Below are 21,716 nucleotides of genomic sequence, written 5' to 3' on the forward strand. Positions count from 1 at the left end.
GTGGATGGGTGGGTGGATGGATGGGTGGGTGGATGGATGAGTGGATGGATTTGTGGGTGGACAGGTGGGTGGATGTGTGGATGGATGGATGGATGGATGCATGGGTGTGTGTGTGGGGGGGTGGATGGATGAGTGGGTGTGTGGGGGGGTGGATGGATGGATGAGTAGTTGGATGAGTGGGTGGGTGGATGTATGACTGGATGGGTAGGTGGATGGATGGGTGGATGGATGGATGAGTGGATGGGTGGATGGATGGATGAGTGGATGGTTGGGTAGATGAATAAGTGGATGGATGGGTGGATGGATGGTTGGGTGGGGGGGTGAGTGGGCACATAATTCTGGTTTCTTCCACAGTAGTGTGGTGTAGTAGAAAGAAACATGAACTAGGCTTCAAGAAATATGAGTACAAGCCTTGGTTCTGCCACCAGTGATCCAGGTGACCTGGGGCATTTTATGCCACCTTTTTCAATCTTTGCTCATCTACAAATGAGAAGTAAATGATTATTAAGGTGACTTTCAGCTCAAAGCATCTATGATCTTACTGCACCATGAATCTACCCTCCGAAGAACTTCAATGTGAGAAATTTGATATGGACTCCGATACTCATGTTCTAAGAGAGAAAACCCAATAAATGCCTAGATTCCTGGCAAGTCCAGCTCAGATTCCTTACATGCTTATTCGTGAGAATAATTTCCAACCTTAAAATACTTTATGACAGGCTCAACAAGTGAAGAAAGCAGGATCTGAGAACATGGCCAGCGGGAAGAGCTCCCTCCAAATGAGAGCCGCGTGGAAGCCCTGGGGGAACGATGTTGAGCTGTTTGAAAACAAGCGCTTATGGAACAAATTGTCCAGAAAGATAGAAACACAGAAACAGAGCAACATGCTCGCCGCCCTTGCTGATTCCAGATTACAGCCTCCTGGGAGTCTGGCCAGGAGGCGGACAGCAGAAATATAGGAGGGGCTTCTAATGCGGCCTCAGTGGGCTCTCGTCAGGGACAGGGGTGAGTGAGTGGTGTGCTGTGACACAGCAGAGAGTCAGTTAGTCTGGGGGTAGAATTCAGGATTTTCATTCCCCAGCAGTGTCGCTGAGTGTTACCCTGAACAAACCACTCTCCATCTTTCTAAACTTTACCTGTTAAACTGGGCACGTGGACAATGATGTCAAAGGATCACATGAGATAACATACACCAGCCCGCCGTCCACTGAGTAGATGCCTGCAAACAGTAGCTTCCTTTCTTCTCCTCCAGTTGTCCGGCTTGTTGTCCTGTGCATCCTCCACCTCATGGTGCTCACTGTCGTGCCAGAGTCGGCTTTATTTGCAGGTGACGGGCACCTGGGCTGTGGCCAGCCCACCACTGCAGGGCTGAGCCGTCCTCACCCTTTGCCTCGTCTGTGGGATCCTGCTGATAAGACCCAGAATTGGCCATCTTTTCCTGCTCTCTTGAGTGTCCCACCCACCTGGGAGCTGCTGACATTCTGCGTAGCATTTGGGGTGCTGCACCCCAGTTCTGCCCCTGGCGGCTGAGTCCCCAAACTGCCCCCTTCTGGGCAGCCCAGACCGCGTGTGTGGACTGTGCCTCTGTCTGGCTTCTACCCGGAACTCCTGTTGCAGCTAAAAGCTCCACACTCCCTCCACTTTCTGCACAGGGTCTGGTGGGCAGTGGGCATCAAGAAGAATTCAGTCTCCAGCCAGTGAATGTTTATTCTGTGTCTCCTGCTGAGCTGGAAATGTGCTTAAAAAAAAAAGTAGGGACTTCTCTTCCCGGTTCTGCCCTAAGTTGAGAAAAGCTGGTTGAGAGGATGGAAAAACATTACTGACCTGCCGCCCTTCTCCATGGGTCCTAATGAATGTCCCCAGTACTTCCTGTCCCCTGGCTCATCACTCCTGCCTCAGCCCTGCCCCACAGCCACATGCAGCCTGAGTAGGCAGAATATGAACAAGCCACATCCCCGCTCTCCCCCAGCTGGTGGGAATGGGTGTGGCCACCAGCCTGGGCCTAGAATCCAGATGTGTTAATGCTCCAGGGCTCTTGGGGTGACTCCTGGCCCTCCTAGACCAGTGGCCAGTGCTAGGGTTCTGAGCTCCAATACCCCCTGCCCCAGGTATCAGCCTTCCCCATCAATTTCTCCTCTGGCCCCAGAACTGGCTTCTGCTTTGCTGTGACCATTCTGCCTGCTCTTGCCAGCTCTTCCCTGAGAGACTAGACATTGCTTCCAGACTCCAGGCCAGCGGCTGGGATGCTGTCACTGCAGATGGTCTTTCTGGGTGACACCTACCAGCCTGGCTCAAGATCCACCTTTCCTAGTGCCCGATGTGGTGCTTAGACCACCCACTGAGACCCCATTCTCGTCTCTTGGCCAGCTCCTGTTGGCAATTTCTCTCTTACTGCTAAGTGGCCTGGTTTGGGTGTTGTGCCTGCCTCTTCTTTAATGATGCTAGTCACCCACCTGCCCAGACCTGTTCCTTAATGCCAAGAGGAACCTGCATTGTAGACCTGTATTTGTTCCGTAGGGCTGTGGCAACAAATTCCCACAAAGTTGACAGCTTAAAACAACAGAAATTTACTCTCCTCCAGTTCAAGAGGCCAGAAATTGGATATTGAGGTGTTGGCGGCTTCAGTTGCTTCTGGAGGCTCTAAGAGAGAATCACGTGTTTCTCCCACCTTCGGCTGGTCGTCAGCAATCCTTCTGTGCAGACTCATATCCCCTTAAAAGGTGGTGCTGGGTAAAAATGGGGTATTCAAAGGGTAGACAGATGGTGCAAAGTACGGTGAAAAGATCACCTCCTTAATGCTGTCCATGAGACCTCTAGTAACATGGCTTCACCTGGGGAGTGGATCATTTCATCAGAGATTTGCAAACTTTAGCCATTGGGTTGGGTCTCTGCAGTCTTTAGTAAGCTGGACATTAGCCCCATTTTACTAATGAAGAGACTGAAGCCAGGACAGTAAAGTGACCTGCCTAATGCCCCCTGCTCCAGGGGCTCCCACCACTGCTGCACCCTGGAAATTTAACTAAAGAGTGGTCACTACAAGGAAGGGTGCTCAGGGAAACGAATCCAGGGCCTGACCCCAGCCCAGGGAGCTGCGGGAACTGCCTGCTGAAGAGTCATCACAGGCCAGGATGTCATTCTAGAACTGGTGTGTGTGTCCCATATTTCACCCCACTTGGGTGACAAGTGTTGAGGCGGGGCTGTTATAGAGCAGAAAGCCTGACAATTTCGTGGCAGTGCCTTCTCACGATGCCCCTGCAGCTTCAAGACAAACCACAGCTCATCAGAAGTAGGAAGAACACTCCCAGTTTCCACAGTTCTGGTTTTAATATTGGGATCATGAATGATAAAGAAACAGGACAACCTCCCGGACTGAAACCCAGGACTGATGGAAGGCCACATTTGCCCAGAGGCAAGACCTTGGATTTGCCAACATCCTCCCCTTCCTCTCTCTCCCCAGCTGCCCTTATCCCTGCTTCCCTCTGCATAGGTCCCTGTGCCAGGCTGGTCCCCTGCACCACGGGGCGGGGGCCCTACATGCCCACCAGCCACCTCCCTCAGTACCTGAGTCCTGCTGTCTGTGCAGAAGACTGGCCTAAGACTTGTCCATAGGGGACGGCTGCCCATCAGCTGCCCATCAGCTGCCCCTCCCAGAGATTCATGGGGTCCTTCATTGTTGCTGACTGCACACCCAATATTCACTAAATCAAATGAAAAGAAGGGAAAATGCTTCTTCCCCATCACAGCCCCTAGCAGAGCACGCTGGTTTTCTTTTCATCTCCTTTTCCTCACCCCACACACGTGCACACCCAATCTTTACTATGTGATTTCTGGTTTTCCCCCACCTAATATTATAACTATTTCATAAGCATTTCCCATCCTCCTTTCTGTCTTTCATAATTGTAACTTGGATGACTGCATCAGAATCCCTCAAGGGGACACAGTGCAGTTTATCCATTCTCTTACTGTTGAATCTTTTTTTTTTTTTAATCATGGTAAATAAATACAGAAAGGTTATACCCTCTTTTGAAATTTCTCTTTATAGTAAATTCCCAGAAGTTGGATTAGGAGGCCAAAACGCATAAACATTTTTGTGACTCTCAAAAATTCCAGTCAAATTACTTGACCTAAAAGTTACACTAACTTATATTTACATTGTAGCTTTTAAAAAGCGCCAATTTCAGTGTGACTTCTCCGCACTATTACAAATTTCATGTGATTAATTTCACAACTATAAAATGGTACCTGGTTATATTTTATGTTGGTCTCACTGCATTTTGGAAGTGGCCTTTTTAAGGTTAGCTTATAGGGATGACATGGACATTTCAGTTACCTAGGCTAATCAGAAATTTGGGGGGGAGCAAATATTCTTTGGGTCTCAAAGCATGCTGTGTAAGCCTAAGACAGCCTCCTTTTGGGGGGATCATTTGCACACCCCAGAAATGACTTGTCTCCTTCCAAGAGTCACAGCGTGTTCTCTGCTCATTGCACACCACCACCCACCCTCTTCCCCGTTTAATCCCTTCCAGATGTTTGCTATCCTCCACAGGGAACCGTCTTACTCGAGTGTGGCTCTCTTAATTCATGTTTATGCAAACAGTTCATTCATCGCTCCTTCTGGCCTATCTACTTTTTTTACTTGTTTTAGTTATTCTTCAACTCGTATCCTTTCACAAATGAGAAAATCAACCAGAGAATAACAATAATAATTGGCATTTCCTGCATGCTTCTTGTGTGCCAAGCACTGCTCTGAGTGCCTTCAAGGTTAATACACTTCGCCCTGGCCCCGTAAGCATTAGTAGTGTCCAAATGAGGAGACTGAGGCATACAGAGGTGCAGTAACTCACAAGGTGGTGCAGACAGTAGACAGTGGTGATTGACTGTGGGCAGTTCGGCTCCACTTGGCCGCCCTGCTGACGGGGGGAGAGTAGAGAACAAACTTTGTCAAGGTCAGAGACACACAATACGGATTAAGTTTGAAGGGGGTGAGTTTCTCATCTCAGATCCAGGCCGGAGTCAGGTTGCATGGCAGAAATCAGGTAGAGATTCAAATTTGGATTTTGACTCAGTATCCACTGTGAGCACTAAGTAATGTACTAATGTACATTTTGTAATCACATTTGATTGACATATAATGTCGTCCATGGCTGTGGCTTGAGCTTGGTGGCTGTCCCTGCACACCTGTAACTTTCTCACCTGCACAGATAGGCTGCCCCTGTTCCGTAATTGTCCTTTATGACCCTGGGAAGAAAAATCATCTGCTGGGTGATATGGGTGCTCCAGAGATGATCCAATCAGATGAGGTGTTTTTCATGGATACAGCAGGTGTCCCTGTGATGCCATCTGGGCAGCGGCATCCACAGGGTAGAGAGGCAGAAAGCACAGCGTTCTATCTGAGATTTAGCGACTTAAAGCTGGGGCACTGGTGTAAATAACACCCCTTTATCTTTACATAGAGTTCTACTTCTATGGCCTCCTTTAACTTCCAACCTGACTAACCTCGGGCGGGAGGAAGACAAACATTCATCATCTCATTTATAGGTAAGAAAAGAGAGTCTCAGGACACCAAGGGATTGCCTGAAGCAAGTGCGATTCAGGCCCCTTGTCCCTTATTCTAGTATTTTGTCCTCTAAACCTGCTGCCAGGGATAGTCAGTCATCTAGCAAAATTCAATCAAGAAAAGCTGGAATGCAAAGGAGATGGCATTTATTAAGCATCTACTGTATGCCAAACTCGGTTTGAGTCTCTTATTGGAAATTGCTTCCATTGAAGTAGGAATTGTTACGCCCGTTTTCAGATGGAGACGCTCTGGGCAGAGCTGAGGAAGGTTCAGACTGCTCCATCTCCCAAGGCCCTGCTGTTCCCCTCCCCGCACCTCAAATAGCATGGAGCTTCTGTCTTCTTTCTAGGGGAGTACTGGAGGGGTTCATGTTGCCAAATGCCTTAAGTCCTCATGTGGTTACCCCAACCCTGCAGGCAGACAGTATCACCATTCTGCAGATAAATAAACCCCCAACTACAGCCATTCAGTAACTAGCCCCAGGCTACCACATGGTAGGAGACAGCCTAGAGCCCATGACTCTTCCATTGCTCCCTGCACAAGTTCTGCCTTCGCTTTGGGCCAGTGACACAGAAGGAGGGCAGTTGGAGACCAGAATTTATTGGACATGTCATTAGGGAAGAGTGTGGGAAAGGGTGGGGCTGAAAGGCCACTGCCAACCACACGTCAATAGAAGCATCAAGAAAGAAAAAGGGAGGGGACCTTCGTGCAGGGGCTCTGTGAAACTGGGTTGAGTGGACTAAAGTCTGGAGACACCTGATTTTAATGGAAAAGTCATTTTAAAGGCAAACCTAATATTCATCCAGAATCTGCAGCAAAGAGGTCATCTACAGAGCTCTAGCACTTAAAGCAAGAACACCCTCTATTAGGGTTCCCCTGACCCCAAGATGTAGGAGAAAACCAGAGCCCCACCTCGGGGTTTAATGCTCCGCCATCACCCTCCTAGAATTGGTGACAAATTTATCTCTGAGTTTGTGTTTTCTCAGTGAAGTCCCATGAGATAATGGAGCTTGTGCTGGGGACATGAGGCCCTGGCTTCTCCCCTGCCCAACCCCCCACCAGCCCCTCAGCACCCTGCTGGGGTCTCAGCCATCCCCTCCCCCCAGTGGGGGTGATCAGGATCAGGTCTGGTGTGATGAGTCTCAGGGCAGGGCTCGAAGTGCTGTAAGAGTCTGTGCTGGCCCCGCAGTGTCCCCACACCTGAGGAAGCTCAAGCAAGTAAAGCATCACTTTACTCTCCTGGCTTCGGTCAGCAAATAAAAACCACCAGGGCAGGTCGAGAGATAAGCCATGGAAGAAAGGGTACTACCACTTTTCTCCTGCTATTTGGACCAAAGAGCCCTGCATTTTCACTGAGCACTGCGCCCTGCAGTTTACGAAGCTGGTCCCCCAAAAGACTAACTCCTGCCAACGCTCTAGAGCCCAGATGCAACACTCAGGATGAGCAAACTCAGGAAGAGTTTGTACGAAGCTGCTCCCCTGCCCTGACAGGACACAGCCTGGCTGGTGTAAGCAGCAGTTATTTTTTCACAGTTCTAGACACTGGAAGTCTGAGACCAAGGTGTCAACAGAGCTGCTTTCTCTGAGGCTTCCCTTCCTGGCTTAGAGGACATCTTCTTGCTGGGTTCTCCCATGGCCGCTTTATCTGGTCTCTTCCACTCCCTATAAGGACCTCAGTCCTAGGAAATTAGGACCCACCCTATGACCTCATTTAACCTTAATTACCTCCCCAAAGGCCCTGGTCTCTAAATTCAGGAACGCTGGGGGATAAAGCTTCAATATCTGAATTTGTAGGCACATGGTTCAGTCCACAGCAGGGTCCATTAACATCTTTAGTTCATGGAGCTGCAAGGAGGATGGGACAGGCCCCTGCTGCTCTCTCTGGGTACAGGGAATGATCATGGTGACCAGCAGATGTATCGTGTTGCCCTGAAAATAAGACCTACCCCAAAAATAAGCCCTAGGAGGATTTCTATGCATTTGTTAAATATAAGCCCTACCCTGATAATAAGACCTAGTGATGGGCAGGGCTATAGAACAGATCTGCATAGCCACGCCCTACATTTTGGCGCAGTGCGGTAAGGAAGATTGGAATACTTTTTATCTGCCACAGTTCCTTTTTCCGAGGTATCAACGGTGTGCGAATGGTAACCACGGTCACAGGCATCCTATTGCACACGAACGGCTAGGGGAAAAGGAGTTCATGCATCACTAGCCCCACCAACAAGGTCGGCTCCCCCTGTCAGATTCCAGAAGAAGATGACTTAACTGTATTTGAATAAATGTAGATTGTTGTATTATGCTTAATAAAAATAAGACATCCCTTGAAAATAAGCCCTAGTGTGTCTTCTTGAGAAAAAATAAGTTTAACACCTTGTCTTATTTTCAGGAAAACACGGTAACATACTCTTCCAAGATATTAGGCCATGACAAGGTCAGAAGAGGGCAGGCAGGAAAGTGTGGGGCACCGTTTGAAGTCCATAATGTGAACATAAATTAGTCCTACATTTTTGGAAAGTAGTTCAGCTGGAATTTTTAAGAGTCATAAAAATGTTTATGCGTTTTGACCTCCTAATCCAACTTCTGGGAATTTACTATAAAGAGAAATTTCAAAAGAGGGTATAACCTTTCTGTATTTATTTACCATGATTAAAAAAAAATGATTCAACAGTAAGAGAATGGATAAACTGCACTGTGTCCCCTTGAGGGATTCTGATGCAGTCATCCAAGTTACAATTATGAAAGACAGAAAGGAGGATGGGAAATGCTTATGAAATAGTTATAATATTAGGTGGGGGGGAAACCAGAAATCGAATAGTAAAGATTGGGTGTGCACGTGTGTGGGGTGAGGAAAAGGAGATGAAAAGAAAACCAGCGTGCTCTGCTAGGGGCTGTGATGGGGAAGAAGCATTTTCCCTTCTTTTCATTTGATTTAGTGAATATTGGGTGTGCAGTCAGCAACAATGAAGGACCCCATGAATCTCTGGGAGGGGCAGCTGATGGGCAGCTGATGGGCAGCCGTCCCCTATGGACAAGTCTTAGGCCAGTCTTCTGCACAGACAGCAGGACTCAGGTACTGAGGGAGGTGGCTGGTGGGCATGTAGGGCCCCCGCCCCGTGGTGCAGGGGACCAGCCTGGCACAGGGACCTATGCAGAGGGAAGCAGGGATAAGGGCAGCTGGGGAGAGAGAGGAAGGGGAGGATGTTGGCAAATCCAAGGTCTTGCCTCTGGGCAAATGTGGCCTTCCATCAGTCCTGGGTTTCAGTCCGGGAGGTTGTCCTGTTTCTTCATCATTCATGATCCCAATATTAAAACCAGAACTGCGGAAACTGGGAGTGTTCTTCCTACTTCTGATGAGCTGTGGTTTGTCTTGGAGCTGCAGGGGCATCATGAGAAGGCACTGCCATGAAATTGTCAGGCTTTCTGCTCTATAACAGCCCCACCTCAATACTTGTCACCCAAGTGGGGTGAAATTTTGGACTCACACACCGGTTCTAGAATGGCATCTTGGCCTGTGGTGATTTCTTCAGCAGACAATTCCCGTGGCTACCTGGGCTGTGAATGGGTCCTGGGTTCATTTCCTTGGGCACCTTTCTTTACAGTGACCACTCTTTAGTTAAATTTCCAGGGTGCAGCAGTGGTGGGAGCCCCAGGAGCAGGGGGCAGGAAGGCTGGTGTTAAGAAGGTTCCTTACACTCTCCAGGTCCCCTTATCTGCAGAAAAGGAGAAATGTCTAGTTCCTCCTCTGGCTAAAGTCTGCGAAGCTCTGGTGACACCAAGCAGGGCCCCATTTTAACCATCTTACTAGAAGTCTCAGGCTCAGTATGAGGAAGATGACTAGGATTCTACCTCTTGGAGAATCCCATTTTGGTCAAGCCTCACTTTTTAAGAGGATACAAAGAAGAGGGCAGCCAGGAGGCACAGAGGGCCAGAACCTAGTCAGGGGAAAACAAATGAATGAACTGCAGATTTCAAATCCAAAAAGTTACCACAAGTAACCAACTGTCTTTGAAATTCCTAAGGCCTGCCTTGCAGAAAAAAAAATTTTTACTAGCTCTACATGACACCAAAGGCTAGGATCAGTGGATCGAAACCACAGGAAAGGAAATTTCAAGTCTCATCAGGAGGCAGAGTGCTCCGACAGTCAGTGCTAATGGCAGACAAGAGCTTGGAGTAAGCAGAGACCCGGAGACCCTGTGGCCATGTGCCCTTATTGGGTTACAGTGCTGGATGGGGGAGAAGTTGCGGCCAGGCTCCGAGGACCCCTCTAGAGGGCTCTAGAGCTAATCTGGCTGCCACAGATGCTGTGTGCTTCCAGAAGCACCACTGGAAGAAGGCAGCAGCTGGAGCTGGCCTTTCCTCCAATATATTCCCCCTTCCCAACGTGAAGGTCTGAGTGAGAACTTAACCCGTCCATCTTTTCTCATTGCTGAGCAAGCTGTGTGCCAAGTTGCTTGGTTTGCTCCAAGGTTTTCAAGGCAGAATCCCCTTTGCCTCGTGATCCCACCTCCTACCTGTCCCACCACCAGTCCTAATTTCTCTTAGCGGACAGAGCTGTGGACAGGCAGTGTGCATCCTTCGGCAGCCCTACCCTGGGGTTTGTGGAGTCTCTGAGTCAGTGCAGCCCATGACCTCCCAGTGGACACGAGGGTGCTGATTAGAATGATGAAGCCACTTGTCACTCACTCCTCTTAGTACTGTGAAACAGATGCTTGTGACCAAGGAAGGGAAACCTCTCCAAGAGGAAAGGGAAGGTGTTAGGGAATGGTTTTTTGTTGAAAAGGAAAATAAGGGACTGATTGGGGTGGGGGGAAGGATGTGGAGAAGGGAGGCTATGGCTGTGAAGGCAGTCCTCACCCACACAGGGGGCCCTCACGGTGACATCTGAGCAGGAAAGAGGCCTGGCTGAGCCTGATGCTGGATCAAAGTTCCTTTAGTTCTGGAGCTGACTCACGGGAAAGCCCCTGGGCTCTGGAGCAAGGTCTCAGGGTTAGAATTCATTTGCGGTAAACCATTATCACCGGCAACTTTAACAGCTCTAACTGCAAAAGAAGATAACCATCGTACTGCCTTAGGTCTGTTCAGGCTGCTATTACAAAATGCCCTAGAGTGGATTATTTATAAACAACAGAAATTTATTGCTCATAGTTCGTGAGGTTGGGAACTCCAAGATGAAGGGCCCGGCAGAGTCAGTGTCTGGCCAGGGCCTGTTTCTCATAGACAGCGTCCTTTCTTAATACTATCACTTTGGTGAAAGTTTCCATATATGAGGCCAGGCACAGTGGCTCATGCCTATAATCCCAGCACTCTGGGAGGCCAAGGCATGTGGATTGCCCTGAGCTCACAGGTTTGAGACCAGCCTGAGCCAGAGTGAGACCCCCATCTCTAAAAATAGCTAGGTGTTGTGGTGGGCACCTGTAGTCCCAGCTACTCAGGAAATGGAGGCAAGAGGATCGCTTGAGCCCAAGAGCTGGAAGTTGCTCTGAGCTATGATGTCTTGGCACTCTACCGAGGGTGACAAAGTGAAACTCTAAGTAAAAAAAAAAGAAAGTTTACACATATGAATTTTGGAAGGACACATTCAGACCATAGCAGGTACTTACCTCCTAAAACTGAAAGCATAACAACCCCCAAAGTCTTGAGTTGACTCACATGAAACTGTTGGTATGTGACCACTTTTCAACAACAAAAATTGGCAATTTCATATGGATCTACCTAATACACAATGGTTAGACTAGCACTGCGGTTCATAAACTTTTCACCCTGGAATTATTTTGGGATTTTTAAAATATGTATATAAACTCCAAAATAGTGGCCAATTCAATCTCAATTTCTGCAGGCGGGACACCTGGCCAGGTAATTCTAATCTGCAGACAGGTTGGGGAGCACTAGCTTGGCGCAATGCCTGGGACCAATTAAAGCATTCAGTGTCAGCTTTTCATTCATCTGTGGCTTACTGTTGCATGCCGGCGTTGCCTCGTGTACCCAGGACCTCCGTTCCCAGCCGCTCACCTCTCCGCTCCCTCCCCTCCTCCGCAGTGTCCCGGCCACGCAGCTCCCCAGATGACCTGAAGGCGCTGACCCGGCACGTGAACCGGCTGAACGAGAGCTTTCGGGACTTGCAGCTGCGGCTGCCGCAGGCTCCGCTGCAGGCGGACCTGAGCGAGCAGGTGTGGAAGGTGCAGGACGCGCTGCAGAATCAGTCGGACTCGCTGCTGGCGCTCGCAGGTGCGGTGCAGCGGCTGGAGGGCGCGCTGTGGGGACTGCAGGCGCAGGCGGTGCAGACGGAGCAGGCGGTGGCCCTGCTCCGGGACCGCACAGGCCAGCAGAGCGACGCGGCGCAGCTGGAGCTATACCAGCTGCAAGTGGAGAGCAACGGCAGCCGGCTGCTGCTGCGGCGCCACGCGGGCCTGCTGGACGGGCTGGCGCGCAGGGTGGGCGTCCTGGGCGAGGAGCTGGCCGACGTGGGCGGCGCGCTGCGCGGCCTCAACCACAGCCTGTCCTACGACGTGGCGCTGCACCGCGCGCGGCTTCAAGACCTGGGTGTGCTGGTGAGCAACGCCAGTGAGGACGCGCGTCGCATGCGACGGGCACACCTGGACATGGAGCTGCAGCTCAAGCAGGAACTGGCCATGCTCAACGTGGTCACCGAGGACCTGCGCCTCAAGGACTGGGAGCACTCCATCGCGCTGAGGAACATCTCCCTCGCCAAAGGTACCGCCTGGCACGCCCTCCCTAACCGCAGGAGTCCTCCACCCCAAGTGCACAAGTGAATTCCCAGCCCACACCCCCCCCTTTAAGTCTGTAAGTCTAGCTCTACAGGACTCTGGAATTTCCTGCCCCGGGAAAAGTTCCCTAAGGAACTGAGTGTCTACACCCCTAGGTGTGAGAATTAGCCCCGCGGGTGGCTGGTGGGAGGCTGGGCAGTCCCAGCTTGGATGGGCCTACAGGAGCTTCCAAGAGCTGGGGGAAAGGACGGGGTGGGAGGAGAAAGGGCTCAGGGGCTTCCCCAGTGTCTGGGCTTTCTGGGCTGTTAGGAAGATGTATTGGTTTAGAGAGAAGAATATACTTCATTTAACAACTTATTAGTTTTATTCGTAACTCTTAACTACAATGGCAAAACTGTGGGGGCCTCCACTGCACTCTGCTGTGAGTGTGAGGAGCTGGGGCCCCAGCTTCCCTGTCTCCACTCCTGACCAACGGGCCTCCACAGCCTGCTCTGTTCCTCCCTCCTGCCCACATCTCATGGGAAAGCACTTTCCTTATGTCACCCCACTGATCAAAACCCACCATAGCCCCCCGGGGTCTGCTGGTTCCATGAAAATCTCCCTCCCCGATAGTCAGCTAGAGCTCGGTAGGGCAAGATTTGAAAGAGCGCTCATAATCCCATTTTGAGCACGGGCCGTGTGTGGGATACTGTGCCGAGAGAATGGCACACAGCGGCTCCCTGAGGGAGTAGGGTTGTTCCTGCTTTGTAGACATGCACACCTAGCTTCAGGATGCTTAAATATTAGTCTGCCCATGGTCGCCAGGCCAGGAGGGGACGGAGCCGGGTTTGGACCCAGGCCTTTCTGATCCCAGAGCTAGTGTGATTTCCATTGCATCTTCTGCCCTGTCCTTCCTGGCATTTCTTCCCTTTGTCTCTCAAGTCAGGACACAAACAAAACTGTCTGCAGAGGCCACTCAAGCAATGTGGGTGAGTAAAGTGAACGTGATGTCAGGGGAGGAACAGGGGTTATGGCAGGTCCAGCCCATTTTTCCCAGGTTGAAATGTGGGCCCGGGTTGACAAAGTTTTCCCATTCAAGAGACCCCAGAAACATGGGCTATTCTGGAAACACTTAATTGTTCAACTCCATGGACCACACATGGGCCATAGATAGCCAGCTTGCAACCCTTGCTCCAGTCGATGTGTCCAGTCTGGTGGGACACATCTTGTCCCTGCCCTGGGAGCGCTGCCCACCTTTCCCACTGCCATGGGTGTGTTCCAGGCTCTCCTCCTGCTGTGGCACCTTCCTCCTCCCCCTCCCTCTCCCCTTCATCCCTTAGGATATCACTCAAACCCACCCCTCCAGGAACCCCCCCCACCTCTCTAGCTCCGAGAAGTCTCCCTCCTCTGAGCTTCTACATTTATCAAAGCAAAAAGTGTAATGATGGAGTTTTCCGTGCCCCTTCCAGGTTACAGAGCACCTTGTTTTATTTTAAAGTGGGACCTCACAACAAGCCTTGGGGGCAGTTTAAGGCAGGTGTGACTGAGGGAAGGGTAGGATTTGGGCAAGAAAACAACTAAGGCTGGTGGAGGAAGCCCTTGGATCCCTCAAGGACGCATGGCTGGTAAGGACCCTACACAGGGCTTTTTGTTTTCAGCAGTGTTAGTGAGGTATAATTTCCATGCCATGAAATTCTCCCCTTTTGTGTACAATTCAGTGACCAGACCAGAGCGTCTAGTCCCAATGCGCAGTGTTCGTTCTACTGCCCCACAGTCCACCCTGATTGGTTTGTCTCTGTGTCCTCCAAAGACAAATTACATGCAATGCACTTAACTGGGACTCAGTGAATGTTTATGCAACAAATGTCACATCCTGACCTTGGGCAATCATGAGTTTCCTTGCCAGTCTGTTTTCTGGTCCTGAGTCACTTCGGACTTTAGACATCTCAGAAATCAAAGGAGGGTAGGAGGTAGAATTTCTTCTGCCAGATCCACGCCCCTGGGATCTTAACTTTTCCCATCTTCTCTTCTCCTGTCACCTGGTCCCCAGGAAAACCCTGCTCCATTCTATTCAGAAGAAGCTGCCAGTGGGCACGTCCCACGGGCAGCCAGGGAAGGGCAGATCTGTGCTGGGTGGCATGAGGACAGTGGGCTAGATGGATGGACAGGCCCAGAGTGGGTACCTCAGGATGCTGCTCCTCCTTGTCCCAGCACCTGCAAACCCAGTGATGGAAAAGATGAGGAATGTGATAGTATAAAATGTTGAGAAGTGAAAAAGCTTACCTGGGCTCCTGCTGGGGCAGCCTGGAGGACACAGGGAAGAGGGAAGAGGGATGGGGTCCACCCTGGCAATGGAGATATCCAGGCGCCCTCCCTCTGTTCCCTCCGCTGCAGCCTGACCTCAGCAGGAGATTGCTGGAATGGAGCCTGGGGGACTCCTTTGCTCCTGGACTGTGTCTTTCACTGTCTGTGCAATCTTAGGCCTCTTCCCGGCAGGTTCCCTGTCTCAATCCTGCAGTCTGAAAACTGGGTTCAGCGTGACCAACCTTCCTTTGCTTTTCTTCACAGAGGAACATGGCTGTGAAACCCAGTCCTCCTTAAATGATTTATATAGCTATGAACTAAACAATTGCTGATTACTCTTTCTCTGTGCATGAGCCATTGAATTGTTAAACAGCTGTCAACTATGGTTAGGGTCTGAGGACAGTGCCAACTTGTGGAAAGTACCAGTACATCTCGATCTTGGCTGCCTGCTGGTTTGTGTGTATCACCAACACCCTCTGATCTCATATACTCATTTATTCATCAGACACTTATTGTGTAAGACGTTACTGCTGTGTTGTGAGTATGTGTGTTTTGGTTTCCCAGGGCTGCCAGAACCAAGCATCACAAACTTAGTGGCCCAACAGACATTTGGTTTCTCACAGTTCTGGACACTGGAAGTCCAAAACAGAGATGTCCACAGGGCTAAGTTCCCTGGGAAGCCTCGAGGGGAAGATACTTCCTTGCCTCTTCCTAACCTCCAGCGGTTCCTGGCAACCCTTGGTGTTCCTTGGCTTAAAGACATATCACTCCAATCTCTCTCTTATCACGCTGTGTGTCCTGCGTTCTGTGTGTTGTGCAGTCTGCTCACATCTCTGGGTCTCTGTTTTCTGTTTTTATCAGTTGCTGAATTGGGGTCCACCCTATTCCAGTCTTACCTATTCTTACCTAATTACATCTGCAGTGACTCTATTTCCAAATAAGGTCACATTCTGAGGTTCTGAGTAGACATGAATTGGTGGGGCAGAGGGACACCGTACCACCCATACCATGTGATTTGATTGTCTTTTTTGTTGCAAACCAGCAGGGGGCAAGAGCCTGGAGCCTGGGCCTCCACAGCTGGTGCAGGGATGGAAGGGACAGGTCTTGTTTCGGGGAGCTGGAGATTTTGTTAGGAGAGAGAGAACACATTCGCCTGACCACAGAACAAGGCAGTGGAGATGACTGTCAAGGAGCACCAAGTACACGCACTCCAGCAGGTCATGACCACTTTGAGTAGGAATGATGGGTCAGGGAAGATTTTGCCAGGAAGGTGGCAGTGAGCAGCCAGAGAGGTTGGAGATGACCAGGGATTGGCAGGGAGGGCTCATGGGCTCACAGCCTGGGAGCAGCAGTGCAGAGATGGGCAGCTGGAAGGCTCTTCAAATGGCAAAACATCTAACCCCATGCATGTGGCAGAGAAGATGCGGGCTAGTGAGACCTGGGTTGAAACCACAGCTCCTTCTCTCATGAGCCATCTGCATGTTCTCAGACAGGCCACTTAACACAGAGTGCCATAGGGGGACTGAGTATGATCACGTAAGCCAGAGCCCAGCCTTGAAGACAGGCCCGTGGAGGGGTGAGCAGAAACCCCAATTCCATCTGGGTGCTCAGCCAGAAGTCTGAGGATAATCCTGGCTTCTTCCTCCACCACCTTCAACATTGAGCCAAAGTGAATCTCATCTTTCTACACAGCTTTGGATGTGTCCTTGACATCCTCTTGGATGCCCACCTCCTTCATCCAGAAGGGCTCTGCTGCCTCTCCCCTGGATGGATGGCCAACTCTGCTATAACCTCCCTCCCATTCTACCCACTTCCATCTTCCTGCTTGTGGGTCTGACCAGGCTCTTCTCTCAGGCCCCTTCATGGCTTTTGGTGCCCTGGATCGAGGTTGAGTCTGACCTACAGGCCAGGCCTCCATAATCCCCACTTTCTCTCTGTGTACCCCAGCTTCTTATCCCATGACACATCGCACATTCCTGTCTGCCCTTGTGGGGATTATTTCCTCTACCTGGAACTCTTCCTTTTCACTCTGTCTCAGCCCAGGCTTCATGACAAAATACCATAGAACAACTTAAAAGCAGCCATTTATTTCTATAGTTCTGGAGGCTGGAAGTCCAAGATCAGGATGCTGGAGGGTAAGGTTCTGGTGAGGGCTCTCCTCCTGGTGTGCAAACAGCAGCCTTCTTGCTGTATCTTTCCACGATGGGGTGGAGGGGCAGGGGGGTGGGAGAGAGAGAGAGAAAAGGGAGAAAGAGAAGGAGAGAGAGAGAGAGAGACAGACAAGGGGAAAAAAGAGAAGGAAAGAGAGGGGTGAAGGATAGAGAGCTCCATGGTGTCTTTTCTTAGAAAACCATTAACCTCCATCATGAGAGTCCCACAGTCATGGTCTCATCCAAACATAATCACCTCTCAAAGGCCCCATCTCCTAAAACCATCACAATGGGAGTTAGGAATTCAGAATATGAATTTGGGAGGGACAGACATTCTGTCCATAACATACTCCCACCCTTCACTTAGCTGTCTCCTGTTTGTTTCTCTTGAGATTTTGGTTTCGATGTTACTTCTTCTAGGAAGCCATCCTGATGCCCACCGAAACTGAGACCCCCTGTGCTTCCAAAGCTAATGCTACCCAACCTCTCATCAGAGAGGGAATCTTGTTTCCTCTCCAGACAGCCTGGTCTTGTTCCAGAGAGGAACCCTCTAACCTTGGTGCTGTTTAACCCTTCCAGGGCCACCAGGACCCAAAGGTGACCAGGGGGATGAAGGAAAGGAAGGCAAAGCTGGCATCCCTGGATTGCCTGGACTTCGAGGTAATGAGGATGCCCCTGAGAGGGGCCCTGGGCCCCCTAATCCTTCCTAACTCTCTACTTTCTCAGTGGCTTAAGGGGAGTGCTCCTAGAGGTCCCTGTCAGCTCAGCTTCTGTCTCAGTTCTGACAAGAGACTAATGACGGATTGTTGCTGTTAACAATCAGATACAGCAAGCACTTTTTCTTAGAAAGTTCCAGGATGGGGTGGTGCCTGTGGCTCAGTGAGTAGGGCACCGGCCTCATATACCGAGGGTGGCTCCAGCCAAACTGCATCAAAAAATAGCCGGGCGTTGTGGCAGGTGCCTGTAGTCCCAGCTACTCAGGAGGCTGAGGCAAGAGAATCGCCTAAGCCCAGGAGTTGGAGGTTGCTGTGAGCTGTGACGCCACAGCACTCTACTGAGGGTGATAAAATGAAACTCTGTCTCTACAAGAAAAAAAAAAAAGTGCAAGGATCTGAAAGGAAGGGGTACTGAGAGGCTTGCAGCTCCCTGAAGCCACTTTTTTTTTTTTTTTGAGATAGACTTTCACTATGATGCCCTCAGTAGAGTGCCAGGCTTCACAGCTCACAGCAACCTCAAACTCTTGGACTCAAGCAATTCACTTGCCTCAGCCTCCCTAGTAACTGGTACTACAGGAGCCCGCCACAACACCCAGCTTTCTTTTTTTGTTTAGAGGCCTGGGATGAGTTCAAACCCACAAGCCCCAGTACGCGTGGCCAGTGCCCTAACCACTGAGCTACAGACACTGAGCCTGAAGCCGTTTCTTACCCAAGCAGTCAGGAGCTACACGGCCAGGGCCTTCAGAATGAGTCAGAGGTGTTCTGCAAGCCAGACCGATCCTTCCAGTGTGCTGGTGCCCTCGATGTTCCCGGGTCACTAGGCTTCTGACTCCCACTTCGACTCCTGCTGAACTGCCCTCATCTATCCGTGGGTCATGAACACCTGCCCTGCTGAATCCTCCTGCATGCAGTGACAGCCCTGCAGACCCAGTGGCTGATGGGGAGGGTACTTTTTGGCCTTCTAGAAAGACTGTGTTCTTCTTAGACTCGTAGTCTCAGCAGTTTCTGTTTAGTTACTTTATCTAACTGCACCTCATCCTGATTCTGTGCTGCGAACAATGTTTTTCTCGCAGCACAGAATCAGATGGGGAGCACCGTCTTCCAAGTGACGGAAGAAAAGGAAATATCAGGGGTGGGAGTGCCTGGCTATTTACTTTAGGAATTGTCCCTCTGAAGGCTCCCCTTCCTGAATCTGTAAGGAAATTGCAAACATAGGCAGGAGGCAGCGTCCTCCTCTCCACACCAGTCGGCCGGCCTCTGCCCTAAGGTCAGACTTGAGATTGCTCAGGGCCTTACAGGGCTGTGCAAGCTCTTCTTCTGCCTTAGTGAGTCGCAGGGCGGGAGACTGGGCACATCCCGCACTAGATCCAGAGTTCTGTGGCAACAGAACCGGTTGTGTTAGAAGGGAAGAAAGAAGCTCAATTGGCCCTTTCTGAGGTCCTCCCACCCTCCTGAGCAGCCGGTCTTCTAGACATTTGGTGTCAGCACTGGAGGAGTAATCAGTTACCAGGAGACAGGTTTCTCCACATCACAGAGGAGCCCAGAGAAAGGCAACTCACCTTCCAAGCAGGAAAGAGCAACTAGCCGGTTAATTAAGGGCGCTCTCCTTTGCAGGGCAAACTGTGGGCTTAGGTCGGAGCTTTTGTTTATTCTGGATCTCCGTGGCGCAATCAGTGCAGGCTGTGGCCATGGGGCCTCGTGGCTGGGAGCCCTGGGACCTGCCCTGGCAGCAGGCCCTCCATCCCATTCACTGACCTTCCCAGCCTCCAGGCCTCTTTGCTCCACCTCCCTGTGTCCCTGTGTTTACCCAAGGGAAGGGATCCTTTTTGTTTCTTTTCTTTTCTTTTTTTTTTTTTTTTTTGGACAGTCTCACTTTGTTGCCCTCGGTAGAGTTATGTGGCATCACAGCTCACGGCAACCTCAAACTCTTGGGCGCAAGTGATTCACTTGCCTCAGCCTCCCGAGTAGCTGGGACGACAGGCACCTACCACAATACCCAGCTATTTTTAGAGACAGGTTCTCACTCTTGCTTAGGCTGGTCTCAAATTTACTTAAGTAGGATGAGGAGCTGTTTCATCTTCCTCCTGTTTGATCATGCCCACCCTGTGTCCCTCCCTAAGTACCAGTGAGTACCAGTTCCACAATGAACTGGAACTTCAGAGGAGCAAGGCTCAGATCCTGCCTCCAGCACTCTTTGCTGTGTGTCCTTGGGCAGATTCTTTAACCTCTCTGGGCCTCACTTTCCTCATTTGTACAGTCACTGGTAGGTAATTCCTCCCAGTTTGTTTTGATGATTGAATGAGATACATTGAGGAAAATGGCCAGAGCAGTGCCTGGCACATAGAAAGTGCTCAAAAAAAAAAAAAATTCTGAGTCCAAATCTCCAGCATGGCCAAGGGTAAAGGGTCATCTCCTAAAGGAGGTTGGCCCCCCTACCCCACCACCACTCACAGCAGCGCTGGATCTTTTGTGGGGAGGGACCCAAGCCTAACACATTATAGGTGCTCTTGGAGAGGAAATTTGAACACCTATTAGACTGTGCTTTTGCAGCATCTTTAAATTAAAATAGGAAATCCAGGGTGCAGGGGATGTGAGAAGATGTATGTTTATGAATGAGCGCCGAGGATTGGAGCCCGTAGCACAGTGGTTAGGGCGCCGGCCACATACGCAAAGACTGGCGGTTTGAACCCAGCCTGGGCCTGCTAAACAACAATGACAACTGCGACAAAAAATAGCCAGGCGTTTTGCTGGGTGCCTGTAGTCCCAGCTACTTGGGAGGCTGAGGCAGGAGAATTACTTACGCCCAAGAGTTTGAGGTTGCTGTGAGCTCTGATGCTACAGCACTCTACTGAGGGTGACATAGTGAGACTCTTGTCTCAACAAAAAAAAAGAATGGGTGCCGAACCAGACCATGACTTCCAAGGGCCCTTCCTGTTCTGCGTCCCTCTGCCATTTGTTTCTTCTCTCTCCAGGTCTGCCAGGGGAGAGAGGTACCCCAGGACTGCCTGGCCCCAAGGGAGATGAGGGGAAGCTGGGGGCCACAGGACCCATGGGCATGCGTGGATTCAAAGGTAATGACACATCTCGGCTCGCCCCAGAGTGAGCGGAATGGGTGTGCGGTGGGGAGTTCTCACCCTCACTCCACCTCTGCCAGTGACCTTGGGCAAGTCACTTCATCTTGGGAAGCATTCTTTTTTCTCTAAAAACTAGAATTCCTCACGAGTCCTTATTTCACAGGGCTGTCGGGAGGCATAAATGAGTACATGTGTGAGAATATGCTGCAAATACCACATTCTTTGTAGAAATTCAAGGAATCTTACTGCAGGATGCAGCCCAGATATGTAACTGGAGAGGCCAATGGGTTGGCCGCAGGACAGACACAGAGTCTGAGGGCCTGGGACTGCTCTCCTCCCCAGGCTGCCAGAACCCAGCTTTAATTCAATGTTCAGATTTGAATTTCCGGACAATATTTCTTCTGATTTTTCGCTTCCTATGTGGATAGTCCTCTTGTTCATCTTCAGGGGAATCTGCTTTGAAGTCAGTTTCTGTCTTTCCATGCTCCTCTCGAAATTGTCCAGATCTCCTGTCTGCAGAAAATGAGGACCTGATGCTCTTTCCAGGCTTCCTACTCTTTACTTGTTAAAATAAAAACTAAGGGAAAAAAGGGACTGTTAATCTTTCCCACACCATGTCTAGAAAAGTCTCTTGATCTTGGATCACTGGGAAATTTTATTTTACTTTCTGATTGATGATGAAACAGACTGATTTTTTCTTTTCTTTTATGGTCTCATTTGAAAAAAATGATGTTAAAACAGATTATAAAAGCAGTACATGCTTGTTAAAAAAAAAATCAGACAATATAGAAGTGCATCAAGTAGAAAGTGAAAAGTGAATCCTCACCCCTGGCCCCTTCATCTCTTACTCTTTATGGTAACCACCTTAAATGTTTTGGAGCACATCCTGACACACCTTTTTCTAAGCACATTCATATGTCCATATATGGTTGCTTGTGATTTTTTTCAACAGTTGGATCACCCTTGGCATTTGCCCCTGGAAATTATTGGCTTATCTTTTACCCCAGACAGGATTGGGCTTCTGATTTGCAGATATATTTCTGCAGGTGTTTGGAATAGAAGTCCCTTATCCTGGCTCGGCGCCTGTGGCTCAAGCGGCTAAGGCACCAGCCACATACACCTAAGGTGACAGGTTCGAATCCCCAGCCCGGGCCCGCCAAACAACAATGATGACTGCAACCAAAAAACGGCCGGGCGTTGTGGCGGGC

General features: G+C 50.2%; 1 protein-coding gene across 1 annotated transcript in view; it reads left to right on the plus strand.

Moving 5' to 3' along the window:
• Positions 1-21,716, plus strand: part of SCARA5 (scavenger receptor class A member 5) — a 75,788-nt gene that overhangs the window by 35,293 nt on the left and 18,779 nt on the right. The window contains exons 4-6 of the mRNA XM_012807710.2: positions 11,597-12,271; positions 17,298-17,378; positions 20,407-20,505. Coding sequence (XP_012663164.2) covers positions 11,597-12,271; positions 17,298-17,378; positions 20,407-20,505 — 855 coding nt within the window. The remainder of the gene's footprint in view (positions 1-11,596; positions 12,272-17,297; positions 17,379-20,406; positions 20,506-21,716) is intronic.

This window comes from Otolemur garnettii, unplaced genomic scaffold, assembly GCF_000181295.1.
Source record: "Otolemur garnettii isolate 467f Iridium unplaced genomic scaffold, OtoGar3 scaffold00074, whole genome shotgun sequence".
Classification (NCBI taxonomy): Eukaryota; Metazoa; Chordata; class Mammalia; order Primates; family Galagidae; genus Otolemur; species Otolemur garnettii.